Below are 15305 nucleotides of genomic sequence, written 5' to 3'. Positions count from 1 at the left end.
AAAATGTATAATGTATAACGTCGTTTGTGAAATATTCCAAACTCGTTTTAAAGATTGTAAATTATGATTCTTTTACAAGAGCAATTTGTTTTGTATAAAAAAACCAATACCTGGAAAATGCGTTAACTAAATGTTTATTTAAGTTGGTCAATGAATAGAAGGTACGCTGAGTTTGCCATCTATACCTAATTCTTTTTATGTGCCCTACAGTTTCACATATATTATGTACACTTATGGATAATTTCACTGTATAGGAATAAAAAATCTTGAAAAAAGAGATACGTTTTGGCCTATAATGTCTTTTGCGAGATCAATTTTAACGAAACCTTTCAGAACAGAACATTGGCTTAAACGGAGAAACCTAATAGTTTTTATTTTATTTTAAGGATATCAACTGACTAAAGGTATTTATATAACATCAGAGAATTAGTGAAGACACAACTGTTGGAAGTTTAATCATTTTACATATCTCTTGTTGATTATTTGACAAAATTCTTAAGAATCAGATACCGCTTTTAGTCCTTGATTGATTGCTTAAAATGGAAGATCTTAAACTTTAATATTTACACTTTCGACTGTCTCTCTCGGTGATAACGTTACGAATCAATTTTGAAGCCTATAGCCCATTTACATCATGAAATACGAGTGACAGAAAATGGGAGTATCTTATAGCATAACCGAAAAACGGTATTGGATGCGCTGCGTAGTAATATATAGCATGTAAAAAATGTAAATGTTAATATCTAAAAACTCAATTGCAAAGTTTGGACAATTTACGCTGGGCCGTGCGTACTTACCGCGACCCTTTTAAAATTTTAGTTTATTTCTATGGAAAACATTAAAAACCGCTTTAGTCTGATTTGAAATTTTATAACAAAGGTTTTGATATACAACATGTATATATTAAACCATTTAAAATGATAAAAACGCGACTATCCACGAACTTTTTTGACAACCCTTGTACATTAATATATTGATGAAAAAATTAATTTAATCAGGAATGTGACTGGTTTTGTATGTTAAAAAGTATAAACCTAGCGTGACAACGTGAAGATTAACATTTAACTTGGTTCTTCAATCAATAAGGTTCTTTATATTGTTAGTTGCATTGGTCACCAAAAATGTATATTCCCCTGCGAGATGAAATTCATGATTTTAAGAACTTTAATGAACCGTTCATGAAGTTTCATGATGTATTCATGACTGGTTCATAACTGGTTCATAAAGGTGGTTAATGTATTTTATTCATGAATATATTCTTAAAATGTAATTCATGAACAAATTATGAATATACAAGAATACAGGAAATACATGTGCCTGGTATTCAATAGTTCTAGGTATTGAACATTCATAAATTTTCATGAAGTTCTAATTTACGAAATATATAATTAATTTCAAATACTTTTATAAATAACATGGTTTTCTCTAGTACATGTATATATTCAGAACATTATCTTTAAAAAAAAAAATTATACTTCTTAAAATATTAATATTAAAACACAGTCTTCATGAACATTCATGAATATTCATGCAAACACCTATATAAATGTGGCATCTTTAATTTTGAAAAAGAAAGATGTGATATATTATAGTTTCATAATTTATTCAATTCTAAGAAACATGTAACTTCATTGACAACAACGAAGGTCTCAGACATCATGATCAAATGGTCATTACTAGATTTGACACTTAATTTTTTCATTGTTCAATTTATATTTAAAAAAAAATGACTAATCAGTGAATAATCAGTCTTTGCAGATGATACATTATGGCTGTTTTATGTTGTTAAAAATCTTGTAAACTAAACTGAAAAGTGAAATAATTTAAAAATTTGCATATTTCTTTGGGAAAAAAAAATTAGTATACGTTGATTTCCAACTTGTTTGAAGTATATCAAGTTTATTAAAGACGTGGTCGGTTGTCAGTCTATCATAGAAGCATATATATACACACAAGACGAAGTGCATCTGTTCCTGGGAGAACGACAGAGAAAATGTTCCGAGCACATTCGGTTGAAATTTGGACCCCGTCAAGTTTAGAACCTTTGCGGTTTCTTTGTAAAAGGCATTACTGTTGCACATATTTGAAAACGATTCATTGTAAGAAGTTACAAATCCGTTACGTATATAATCCGTTGAGAACTTCCAACAATGAAATTATGATTAGCTGTTTAAACTCAGACAACTAACGTTACTACACTCCGAGTTTCGTAGGAGTCCGCCATTATTTATGAGGTGTCATGTCGATTCGCCTCCGTTACAAAAACACACTGAACGTCAATTTGTCAATTAACTTAATGTTCACCAATAATGAAAATATTACTTTAAAACATTAATGCAAAATTAAAGAAATAAAGTATGTAACAATATTTAATTGAGTGTAAATTATTTTTTAAGTTCCAAAACCTTGAGGGTTCAAAAACGGAAGGGGTTGAAATTTAACAGACACAACTTGTGTAAACTGAACGATATTTCAATCTCTGAAAATATAATAAAAAAAACTTAAGCATTTTATAATTAGTTTCATTTAAAGATATATTTCGATTATTATTAACATATGTTAAAAAAATTATTTAACAAAATGAAAGAGTCTCAGAATACACAGTCAGCGAGTTGTTTTGATTTTATTACGTCACTTCCGCCCAGTGATTACGAATTTTGAATGAAAGCAGACGGATCTTCAACATGAGCGATGGATTAATTAAGCATGGGACCTGCAAGAAGATAATGCAGCAGATGTAGTTCAAAGTAATGGTATTAAAGGTAATATAATATGTATATATTGATATAACTTTTATGTAATAAGGGAGTCAAAACGTAAAATTGGTTTTTTTCGAACATTTCAAAATGGCGGTTTTTATTTATAGTGAAATTCTTTTTTGACTAACTTATAAGTCTTAACTACATAATTGATATTAAATTACACATTTGATATACCTAAATCGGTGCAATTACAAGGTAAAGTTATATGCTGATGTCATTTGAGTTAATACAATTTTTTTTTTACTCTAGACTTATGCAGTGAAACCAGAATATTGGACAGCCCTAAAGATAGTGATCATGGAACATAAATATCAGTAAGTAATAAATAAATGCTATTGCAAGTAATTGAAAATTTCTAATAGAATGGCCAGGATCATTTACAAATTTGAAAACAGTTATAGTTTCATCGTAATAGTCCAATGTACACTTTGCAAAAGTTGTACCCTTTGCGGGGTCAACCCAAAGGTCAAAAGGGAAAAAAAAACAACTTTTCCCTTCTTAAGGCAACCAACTATTTAGGCGTCCTGTGAAGAAACCACTTTGAATTTAATTTATTCATTCGATGTGTGGGTTGCCCCAAATTGGGGCAATAAAATTCATAGCGGAAACAGATTTCCATACTCTGTCCCAAGATATTTTGGATTCACATTTGGCTTAATTGCTTGATATTTATAAATACCTCAGGGTTCAAACAATGTTCATTCAAAAGAATGAAAAATTTCCAAGATTTCTCAGTCGAAATGCCCCTGTTAGCTTATCAGGTTTCAATACAATGCTAAAAAAAAAGGAGATGTCTACGGAGATTTTGTATTGCAGCAAGCCCGGATGATAACGTTGAAAAATTGCGCGATGTATTCCGAGTGTATTCCGAATGGAGAAAAAATGTAAACATTCCCCATTATAAATCTCCGTAAGGAATCTGTTTTCGTTCCTGTGAATTTTTCCGAGTGAAAGATGATAATGTGTCAATACAATTATCTTGGAAAATATTCCTTTCAACTATTTCAATTGCACTTCTTTCACAGGTAAGTGTGTTTTTATTAATAATTGTCCAAATGTGTTGCATAAATATCTTAAGACAGACTATAATATCAAATGGCGAAGTTACAACCCTCTAAACTACAAAGACTACCGTGAGAAATATATGGGTTTTTCCCCAAAGATGGCGACCAAGGGACATACCTTTTGTAAAGTGTGTATTGGCCTATTAATTTAAGAAGTAGTTATTCAAGATTATTCAATAGATACATTGAAATGGATTGAACAGCAGGGATAATGCCTATTTATGTTTTCTCCTGAATTTTTCATCTTGTTTCATCTTGTTTTATTTTTCTGCTATATCACTTTTTCTAGAGTAATCACTCTCATTCTTAAGCTCTAGTGCAATTTCAGTATTATCATACTTGATAAATATATTTGAAATAAAAATTAAATGAGATGATTGAATGATTAGTTGATGTTCCAAATGTTTTAAACGACATGTCATAATTATACTGCTAATTATACTGCTATTTGTCATATTATTTTTGTACAGTACAGAGGTACAACTCTTCTGCCACCAAAGGGGCTATATGTGAAGCCTGAAGAATTGCCACCAAGAAGTATTGTCACAAAGACACTCTGCGTTTGTAGAAAATAATCATTTAAAGGATGGAGCATTTTACCTACCATGCAGTAAATGCACATTGCAATATATGGAATGCAAGTGAAACCAACATGAGCAAAGGCAAGGACGATGCAGCAAAGGAAGATTTCATTAAGAACATATTGATAATTATCAACTAGATATCATATTCTGATGTCGCTTATATTTCAAATCATTGCATATTGGTATGTCAATTCTAATATTGTATCATTCCTTTAAAGCTAATGAGTTAGTATTGATATCATTACCTGTTGTTTTGCAAACTTTATTAAACTTGCTGATTATTTAAAGTGATAGTCAGTACATATGAATTATGTGTTACTAATGATTGTCTCATTATTCTTCAATTTATTATAATAAAGTATTTTATATTTGATTTTTTATGAGATTTTACCTTTTTATATACAAAATGTGGAAGGTAAGAATTTTCATGAATAGTTCATGAATTTTATTTATGAATTATTCATGAATTATTCATGAATAAAATTCATAATGATATTCATGAACAGTTCATGAAGATTCATTAAACTTATTCAAGAACAATTCATTAAGATCCGATGAACTTATTATTGGACATTCATCAAATGATGAAGCTTCATGAATATAACTGTTCATGAATTATTCATGAAAAAGTATGTTCATGAATATTCATCAACATTTACTCATGAACAAAAATTCATGACTTTAAAATGTCCAATAATAAGATCACGGGATCCTCATAAACTTTTCATTAACAATTCATGAATATAATTCATGAATCATTCAAGGGAAAATCATGAATTGGTCATGATCATCTCGCAGGGGTTCTATATTGATATTGCTTAAAATGCATTGTTAAACAAGTTCACTACAGAGAACTAATAGGCAAATTTAGTTATTGGTTTCTAAATACAGAATTCATTTAAAGATGAACAACTCTCATACAAGTACCGCAAGTAGACTTGAATCTAATGAAGAACCTATTTAATATGCTAGACAGCTGTGCATAACCCGTTTACAAATTAACTTAGTCTCGCACATGAAGTTCGATGGATTGTTAAAACGAAATTTACAACCTTTATAATATGGCAGATTGCGTTTGTCAACTTTACTTTCGATTCAACCTTCAACCCCTTCCATTAATCAGTTAGCTCGTCCACCAACTGAATCGTCAACGGCGCTGTGCATTCAGTTACTTAACTTACTCCACAAATTGCTTCAAGTATAGGGTCTGTAAGTCTCGTCACGTGACTGCCAAGATATTGCGTGAAAATCGACTTCCGGGTACATCGCTTCACAATTGCGTTATCGATTGTATACTGGGCAAAGTTTGTGGAGGGACACACGGAGTTAACTAGAAAAAAACGAGGCAGCGGTAGAAAGCGGACGAGTGCTTCGGTTTGTTATGGACGAATTACGTGTCATAACAGCGTGTGTACAGTCATCAATGAAAGATACATCGTACAAAGTACAGGTATATTATTGTTGTATACACATGCCCCTCGTGTGTGATGTGAAGATTGTTTATATGAATTTTGTTTATTTCCCTTGGAGGTAAGATTGTGGAATACATTTTTATCAAGTGCCTGTTTCATTGTTTGATGTAACTATTGTAGATATTTTTGGACGCTGAAGACAACGGCATTGTGTAAGATTTTACATGTCAGTGCCCTATGGGACAGTTTAGATGCCACCATTTGACTGCAACATTGTTGTTTGGGTAAAGAAAGAAAACTTGTCGTTTGAGAAATTATAATACTTATTGTCTATATTAATCAACAAACATGAACTCGAACATGTATATTGTTTATTCTAGGTACAAACGTGCAAGTAAAACGGATGTCAAATGCAGTTGGCTTAAACACCACAAGTCAGCACCCCTCAAATCAACTGTAACAATGTCTGATCTTTATCCTCCTAAACAGCAGGAGTACAGGTATGTCTCTCAAAGTGACACCCCATTATCATATTTCGATGAAAATTTCTTTACTGTAGACAGTAGGTTTTTTTTAATAATATAAAGTGAATAAACATGTTTAGAGCACTCACAAGGAAAGTAACAGTTGATGACAGAGCATTTTTATATAACCAGCTGGGACAATTAGGACGCTTCACAGGTTACTCTTCTGTGGAGTTTATTTTTAACAGTTCTGCGTTGTTTGCATTATGCATTATTTTGTTGGAGTTGCAATTGAACTGTGATTCTTTGTTGATGTTCTAAATTTCAAAATTTAAGATGTTGATCTAGTTGTCATGCAAGGATCCAGAAATTTTTTCAGGGGGTTGGTGTCTGACGCATCATTTTGTCTTCTGTGGGAGGATGGGGGGTGGGGGGGGGGGGGTGGGGATGGTACAAGGCCTACTTCATGAATGTAACTAATGCTTGCTGGGGGTGATCCAGACCCCCCCCCTTTCCTAGATCCGAACATTATTGTTGTTTATATTTGAACATTTCTTGTTACATGTTCAAGAGTATTTACTTAAGAAATTTTATAATTAATATTAGTGTTATTTACAAACATTCTTGTTATTGATCACATGTTTATTTCAATATGCAGTGGATGTCATTATCACTCATGTAATAGAATTTTGATATTACACTGTGTATTGTTATTCAACATGACGACATAATTAAACATTACCTAGTTTTAGGCTGTTGATGGATGTATAATAAAAAAAGTACAAATATAACTTAGTTAAAAAGTGTGGTGTTGTAATTGTAAAGCACTCTGTGCTGTTTTATTATTTTTCATGATTTGATAAAAATATGTTTGAAAATGAATTGGTTAGTTGTTATCTTCAATATATGATTTTTATCCAACTCGTGTGTTTTCTATCCCCACACCAAGGCTCGGGGATAGAGAACACACAACTTTTTAGATGAAAATCATATACCATCGCAAATCATGAGAGACCCTACATATTATGTATTTATTATTGATTACAGCTTTATATTTGATTCTCTCTGAAGAACCGAAAGCACAGACTAGTCCAGTGCCTCTGATTGAGGACTTGCTCGTGAGTACAGAGTACATCTCAAGTGAAGACCCAAACACATGGCTGCGGAAGAACCTCATTCTTTCTCCAGAAAAGATACTGGAAGCTGCGTGTATCTCTTCCGGACAGAGGGAAAATGCTTTGTGGGCTGCCATTAGAAAACTTAGGTTTACAACAACCAACTTTGGGCAGATTATTGGAGCTGCAAAACGCAATAGGTATTTCCATATCAAAATATTGAATAAAAAATTTTCAAGTCTTAACTATAAGATATAAAATTTCATAAAAAAAACCCTGAAAAAATTCAAAGACTTTTAACCTGGCTAAAAAGTAATTTTATGTATTATTTTTAATGACATTTACTTAATTTTTTCAGGAAATTTTAATATGCAGTGCTATTAAAGTATTACATCCAATCTTTACATATAAAATTATATAAATTTAATATTTCTGTAGATTGACAGAGTCTTTGAAGAAGAGAATTTTGAGTGCCTACAATTTAGAGAGAAGAGCGCCGATACAATGGGGCATATACACATGAGAGAGTTGGTGTGAGTGAATCCTGTAAAGCAGGTGGAGTAACAGTGTTGCCAACAGGCAAGTGGTGCTATTTTTGGCAGTATCATTTGCATTTTTTGTACTACATTCAAATACATGTAGGTTCATGTATATTAAATTTACATTGATGTGTTAACTTTCTTATTTTAAACACTTAAAGACACTGGAGAATAACTTTTGTGATAAAGAAACAGATCTTTCTTTTGGTTATATATATACCAAATACTTTTTATAGTTCGATATGAAAGTGTAGAAAAATCATTGCTTTTATATCAAGTTTTCTGTACATTTATAAACATATTACTACTATCATTAGGTATATGGCTCCATGAATCTTGTGTCTTTAGAGCATCTCCTGATGGTTTTGTGCAGGGAGATTTTTTAAAATCTCCCATTGTTCATCTTCAGCAGAAGGATCAACCCCCGACACTTCCAGCCATCATTGAGGTGAAATGGCCTTTCACAGCAAAAGACTTGACAATTGCCGAGGCTCGTTCATCTATCAAGGACTTTTTCTTAGGTATGCTAAATTCAGAGAGATATGACAAGCAAATTTATATTTTTGCATTAACTTGTAAAAGCCATTATTTGCATGTGAAATAAAATTAATAACTTTTTAAAATTAAGAAATATATCATGTGGAAACTCCGATGTGTAACCCTTAGGTATTATTTTTCAGTAAAAGATGTCGGAGGATTGTCATTAAAGATGACACATGACTATTGGCACCAAATACAGGGTCAACTTTTCCTCACCGAAACTGAGTGCTGTGATCGTGTGGTATGGACCACCAAGGACCTTTAGATCATAAGAATACTGAAGGACCAGACTTGGATCAGCAACATTGTAACCATGCTGGACTTTTACTTTACTTTAAGTTTCTAGAATCCCTAAAGTGAGTCAGATTAATTACTATTTAGTTCCATTCTCTGTTTATCCATTTTTCAAAGTAAAAGTTATTGTAAATAACAAATTTCTGTTGATTTTATTAACATGTATTAGTTTAAATCTCATATTTATCTGCAATTTCTTTAAGTAAAGGTGCCTGAAGGTTAATAAGACAACAACACAGCTGAAAAATCTTTGTTGACAAGTGTCTATACTGAGCTGGAATGTGATTTAGTATGTCATAGTTTTTAATCCTCTCATTAGCACTCTCTACATGGATCCTTGCTTTTCCAATTTTGTAGCACAGCTCTGCCTCTTCCTTCGTAAAATGTGCCTTGTTTGATAAGAATGGGGGAATGTTCAAGGAGACACCAGATGGCAGCTTGTCAAAGATATTAAAGCCTTTGCCTGCTTTTATCAAATCACCTGCTTGAAGCTGGTTCAACACACCACAGTGGTCAACAATAGCAGAGTTAGATGTTGAGCCTGGATACAACTCGGAGGAAAACACTAGAGCACCATTTGGAGCGACGCATGTAACAGCATTCACAGTGCGTCTACTCTTATAGCTGCTGTATGATAGGGACTGGCAATTCATGTCCGAGGGAATGTCCTGGATTACCTCTGTTGCATCCATAGCAATGCGGGCAGAAGCAAACTCCTCAAAAGACTTCGGCAAAGACCCCTTACATTTAAGCTGACTTCTTTGAGAACACCGTCTTGGCCCAAACCTCACTGCCAAATCCATGTCACGGTAATTCAGCCTCAGTTTCGTAAGTGTTATCAGGAGCTAATCCTCAATAGCAAAGCAGGTCACGGCCCAACCAGCATAATAATTAAACGGCGCCATTCTACTGAGCATACCGACAATGCCATTGAAAACATCAACCGGGAAGGAGGTGTAGAGCAACGTCTACAAATGAATTAAAGCACATAGGAAAATGTTCGGTGCATTCGCTTTCATTTCCTGTTACATATGTCAAAGCATGATAAGCATAATAACATGTTTCATTATCAGCACACTAATTGAACATGTTGTAAAGTCTATATTTACTAATATATCCACATTTATGTAACTCACCTTTTCAGTATCATCTATTATGTCGCTAATCGACATTGTTTGGCTTCTGTAGCTTTAATCGTGTAACTTCTTCTTGTAGCTTAGCAATCTGCTTCTCAAAGACTGATACTGTAATTTTAATTTTTACATATAAATGTAATCCTATGTTGTCGGTTCTTCTCCTTTAATTGTTTAATTATCGAATGTGAATATGTTAAATAAATTCCATTGTATTAAAGATAAAATGTATTTACACTAAGTTCTGTGAAGTCATTAATTCATGTAGAACAGTTATGTATTATATACTTTTGTGTGCTCTCATGGGATTTCAATGCATTCAGTATATTGTATAAAAACTTAGTCCTATTATTTTGGAGAAGATATTTGTAGTTGAAGGAAATCAACAAACACTGAGCCACAATGTTATAAAACAATTGGTAACAGATGATGTAAACAATGTCATAAGATAAACACTTATGTTGACTACCTTCTTTAGACTGATCCTTGGAGTGTGCTTCGCAGTCAGTACTTGTGTCACAATAGCTGTGATCTAGAACTGGATCACGGGGAGTACATGTAATTGTTTCAGGGGGGTATAAAGAACTGCTTAACCGTTTCCTGAAAGTATGTTACAAGTACATATATATAATTTAAACTATTTTGGTTGTGTCAAATATCTTAAAATTTAGATACATGTCTCAACGTACAAAATGATAAACCAATTTCATTTTTTTTATAAACTGTATTGAGATGGTTTTAACAAACTTGATTTTTTAGCTACCTTTTTGTTGTTGGTATCTCTGGGAAATAACGACAATCTTGCTGTATGAAAAAACAGTAGGGCCCAACTCCGTGTTTCCATCTTGGAAATGGCAGCTACATATCCTGTCGTTAGAATTCCATTCCCTTTCTGCTCGTCTGAAATACAATTTTTTAAAAACATTTGAAATTTAGATTTTAAAAGTAGTATCATGCTATTTAATTACTTAAATAGAGAATAAAAATATAACAATTTAGAAATGAATGGTACTTAATAAAATTGGTGCTTAAATTATTCGCAATTGAATTTCTAAATTATATTAACAGGGTTCCGGGGCTTTTTTAAAAAGTTGAATATTTGTGTTGTTGATAAAAAAAAAGGTGTGTGTGTGTGTGGGGGGGGGGGGGGGGGGGGTTACATGACATAAGGAAAAAAGGACAACTATTTTGACTGATATTATTATGTCAGTACATTAAAATATGGTCAAAAAAAAGCTGCTAGAAATTTGTAGAAAAAAAATTGTTCCCTGAATAAACTTAATATATGCCAACAACTTTGTTTACGAGTATATCCTCTCTGTGACCTCTACAGAAACATTGCAGATTCAGTGACATAAACATTCTAATCTAATGAATATCACAATTTTATTACCTACCTCCATCGTTCTATCCATTTTTTCCGTTCTTTGGCATCGGGTGGGAATCTAAACAAACTACAAGTCTGTTTAAAGCCGGTGCGATGAGTGCACCCTATCGCGAAGCAGTATTGTGTTACCATTGTGTTACTACGAACGCTGATGTACCCGGAAGTTGTAAAACGAAAGGGAAACCAAACGAGACTTACATACCCTATTGAATCCGAGGAAGAATATTCTGATCAATAAAACTAATTGTTTTTTTTTGTTTTTTTTAATGGAATTTGGATTACACATTACAAAAGATTAAATGCGTGTTTTTCATAATGTATATTTACCGAAATGCATAAAAACTGACTGCACTCTTTTCTTAAGCGTAGAATCAATTCATGTGTATTATGCCTACCTTCCGGTTTGAGACTTTTGGTGGCTGTAAACTTAAAGACAGGGCCATATGACCCAATCTAAAAATTGACCCTCGATTGGTTTTTATTAAGGTCTTCCGCTTGCGAGCGGAAGACCTTACTATTATTCTGTACATTTTTCAGATTTCTTCTTTTTTCTTTTGTCTTCTATACGCCAACTTTGATCCTTAATATCTCGATCGTTTGTGCACCGATTGTTTGAAATTTTCAGTTCAGATAATACGCGTGTGATGAATGTCGTCAATATTTTACTTGACGAAATACCTTATCCAGTTTGCAAAACAATAGCGTATTTCCGTTTTAGTTTTCTACCTGATAAAAATTTGTTATAAGTGGTATTTTAAAATTTGTGGGTCTTACCGAGACTTTCCATTCGGTATACAGAAAAAAGGGGTTGGATCCTATAATTAGGGAGTTATTGGCAGATAGTGGCTTCAAAAGTTTTTCGTAAATAACTTGTAAAGGAATGAAATTTTCTAATGCAATATTAAAGAAATGTTGTAAAGAAAGTTATTCGTTTCCTTCTGTAGTATTTTATTTGATGTTTTCGTTATTTACAGTCAGTATTTGCAAAAACAAATTATGTCAGTTTGGTCCATTTTCATGGAGGTGTGCACGTAAGAAGTAATGAAAGAGCCTCTTGTAAAGCACTAACAGATCCATGCAGTGCGTAAAGATGATTCCACATTTAATTCCCAAATGTTTTTATTCATATGTACATTTTCATAGGGTATAAATCATAATGTGTAATACTGACATGCCAAATGTACGCGGGCAATTTAAATGATCACGGGGTTGATTCCGATAGAACGCTTTCATTTAAAGCATAACAAAATACTGATTTACTATAAAGAAAATAACATCGTGGAGATGATTATTTTAAAAGGGTGTTGCTAAAACGCGGAACAGACAACGGAACGGAATGGAATACGAAAAATATAATGCTATTTTCTCGATAGATTTGTTAAACAAGCTATAAACGATATACTTAATGTAAATATTTAGTCGGGTTCTGCTGATGTTAATGTTACTATAATTAGCACAACCTCAAAAGTAAACCAAAAAACCAAACAACGTCAAATTTAAAGTTTCCGCTAAACCAAATAGTGACACAGAGCAACGTTTTTTATTTCGAAAGAATTGTCTATCTTTTTAAGGTCTTCCGTTTCCAACGGAAGACCTTTCTATTATTGTGCGGGTTAAGATTATTCTTATTTTTCTTTTTTTCTTTTTTTCTTCCTAGACGCGAACTTTGAGGCTTCATATCGTGCTCATTTCTGAACGGATTTTGCTCAAATTTTTAGGGCTAATGAACTTTACAAAACACTATCTTCATCAATTCATAAAAGTTAAAATTCCCTTTCCGTTAACGAGTTATTCCCCTTTTAAAATTTTTTAGGGCCTTTGGTTTCCAGACAAAGGCTCCGAGACTATGATAGCAGGGAATGGGAATCCAACGAATTTGAATAACAAAGACATTGAAGTTGTATACATCGGTTTTTGTTTTTGGATTACGTTCCTTATTTAGGAAAAGGTAGGGGGTCAAAAAACAGGATTCCAAAAAGTGCAAAAATTTAGACATATTTTCCTTTACATCTTTTTAACGAAAAATTTTTTGATAAGACATGTAGAATAAAAGTTTTGCAGAATATCAAGGGCTTTTATTTGACACCAATAAAAAAGGGCTGGCCCCTTAAATTAAGGGCCAATAGCCCCTAAAAGTTTTTGCTTAATAACTCAAAAACGGTTAGGATTTTGATGTGGGTGTCGCTGGAAAAGTTGTTTGTTGGGATCTCATAAAGGTCGTAACAATATTATTTTGTAAGTGATTTGTGTAGTATGAGTGTAAAAATCTTTACATGTTGACATGTACCTGTTCTCATTTGACAAGTTACCGAAAGTCTTTGTGCGTACAACTGGCATAGAGTTGCCGCAGAAAGTATGCTGGTTTATACAGGAGGCATTAATTTATAAGAATTTTTTTTGTTGGAGTACATGCTTCTTTTTAGGAGTTTAAGTCATTGTTGTTAAGTTCTTATAGTGCACAATCATTAAAAACGGCAATTGGAAAACAAAACATTCTTTTTCTTTTCTATTTAACCACAAAATATGGAATAAAAAACTCTATGCATTACATTTTATTTATTAACTCCTGCATTTAAAATCTACCTTGAATCAGAGCTCTGTGTGTGTACCATTACGTAAGCTCTCCCTCGCCCGCGGCCGAGAAAATCGGTCATCATGCTCGCGGCTGTAGCGGTCAGTGGTTATCTAATACACGAGAGCTGTGTCTCTCATATACATGTATGAGTTTATTTAGCCGCGAACTCGATAAGTGGTTTCGTTTAGATTACACATATTTTTTTTATGGACTAAACGATTGGTTGTCAATTAAGAAATCGTTCAGTTAAATAATAAAAGCAATGTCATTCTCAATCTAAAGCAATGATAGACACAGATCAATTGTGGGTTTTAAGTTTAAAATAAATAACTTCTATTTGATAGAGTATGGTCATTATACTGCAAACTTCTCAAATCTTCCTGGGTTCTGAACTGTGCCTGTCTGTGCGTTGTACATGTACCTTTACGTAATATATCCTTCGCCAACGGCCGATGAGATCAGCCACGGCTGCACTACCTAGCGGTAATATTAAGCGGGTATTTAATACACAAGATTCTCACAACGCGACGCACACTTACATGCATATGAACGTGTTTGAGTTAATATAGCCGTAAAAACAGGAACTGTTTTAATTAAATCCTATATAAGTTTGTCCATCTTGTATTTATTCAATTGAACATTTGAGTGTAAATGAATATTAATGAGCGATATTACCCCAAATCGTAAACATCGTACATGTAAGACATAAATGAATGGTTAGTTTGTTTATGTAAAATATTTTAGAAACTGCACAAATAATTCTTTTAATCAACCCCCCCCCCCACACACACACACACAAAAAGTAAACCTTTAAAAGGATGATCATCCCTCGCACATGGCTGAGGAGAACCGGCGCGAGTGGACAAGTAATCCGGGGTCGGTTCGTGTTCTTCTACATGTACCTTATCGCGCGTTCATGTTTCATATTTTTGTCATGTTGTAAATTTTGAATTTACTGGGTGGGTGTAAATACAAAATTTACAACATGACATTGTAAATTTTGTATTTACACCCACCCAGTAAATTCAAAATTTACAACATGACATTTTGCACGGACACAACTATATTTTATTATGTTTTCAACTATTATATTCGTTTAAGATGAAAAGATAAATTCATTAAACTTGTACAGTTGATTTAGCATTGATTTATAGATAGCATACAAGGTAGTTTAAAAATCAAATTATAATCAGAGTTCCATGTAACATGTTTGCAGTAGGTGCTAGCACGATAAAAAATGTCCTGAATTGAGGCATTCGATGATTTAAAAAAAAAAATTCACATGAATTTTAACAACTTTAGATTAGATTCTATCGGTCACATATTAATCACTTCTGTAGTTTTTCTACATGGTCGTTCGTTTCTTTGTAGAAGCGAACTCATTGCTGCCCCCTCCCGCCCCGCTGACAGGAGCTGCGCTGGACTTTTTTAATTGT

The 15305-nt window shown here is 33.0% G+C and overlaps 1 protein-coding gene and 1 pseudogene across 1 annotated transcript; one reads left to right on the top strand and one right to left on the bottom strand.

Annotated features, from left to right (window-relative positions):
- The first annotated feature begins 5691 nt into the window (after positions 1 to 5691).
- Positions 5692 to 8745, top strand: LOC128174262 (uncharacterized; annotated as a pseudogene).
- Positions 8746 to 8944: 199 nt separating this feature from the next.
- LOC128174261 (uncharacterized) lies at positions 8945 to 10020 on the bottom strand. Its single transcript, XM_052839854.1, has 2 exons — positions 9911 to 10020; positions 8945 to 9742 (listed from the first exon to the last, which is right to left on the bottom strand). Exon 2 carries the CDS (start codon positions 9575 to 9577, stop codon positions 8945 to 8947), a length of 633 nt encoding a protein of 210 aa, XP_052695814.1. The 5' UTR covers positions 9578 to 9742; positions 9911 to 10020.
- Between the last annotated feature and the right edge of the window lie 5285 nt (positions 10021 to 15305).

The sequence above is a fragment of the Crassostrea angulata genome, chromosome 2 (assembly GCF_025612915.1).
Source record: "Crassostrea angulata isolate pt1a10 chromosome 2, ASM2561291v2, whole genome shotgun sequence".
NCBI lineage: Eukaryota > Metazoa > Mollusca > Bivalvia > Ostreida > Ostreidae > Magallana > Magallana angulata.
Note: the sequence above shows the minus strand (reverse complement) of the source record. Positions and strands in the feature narration are given on the sequence as shown.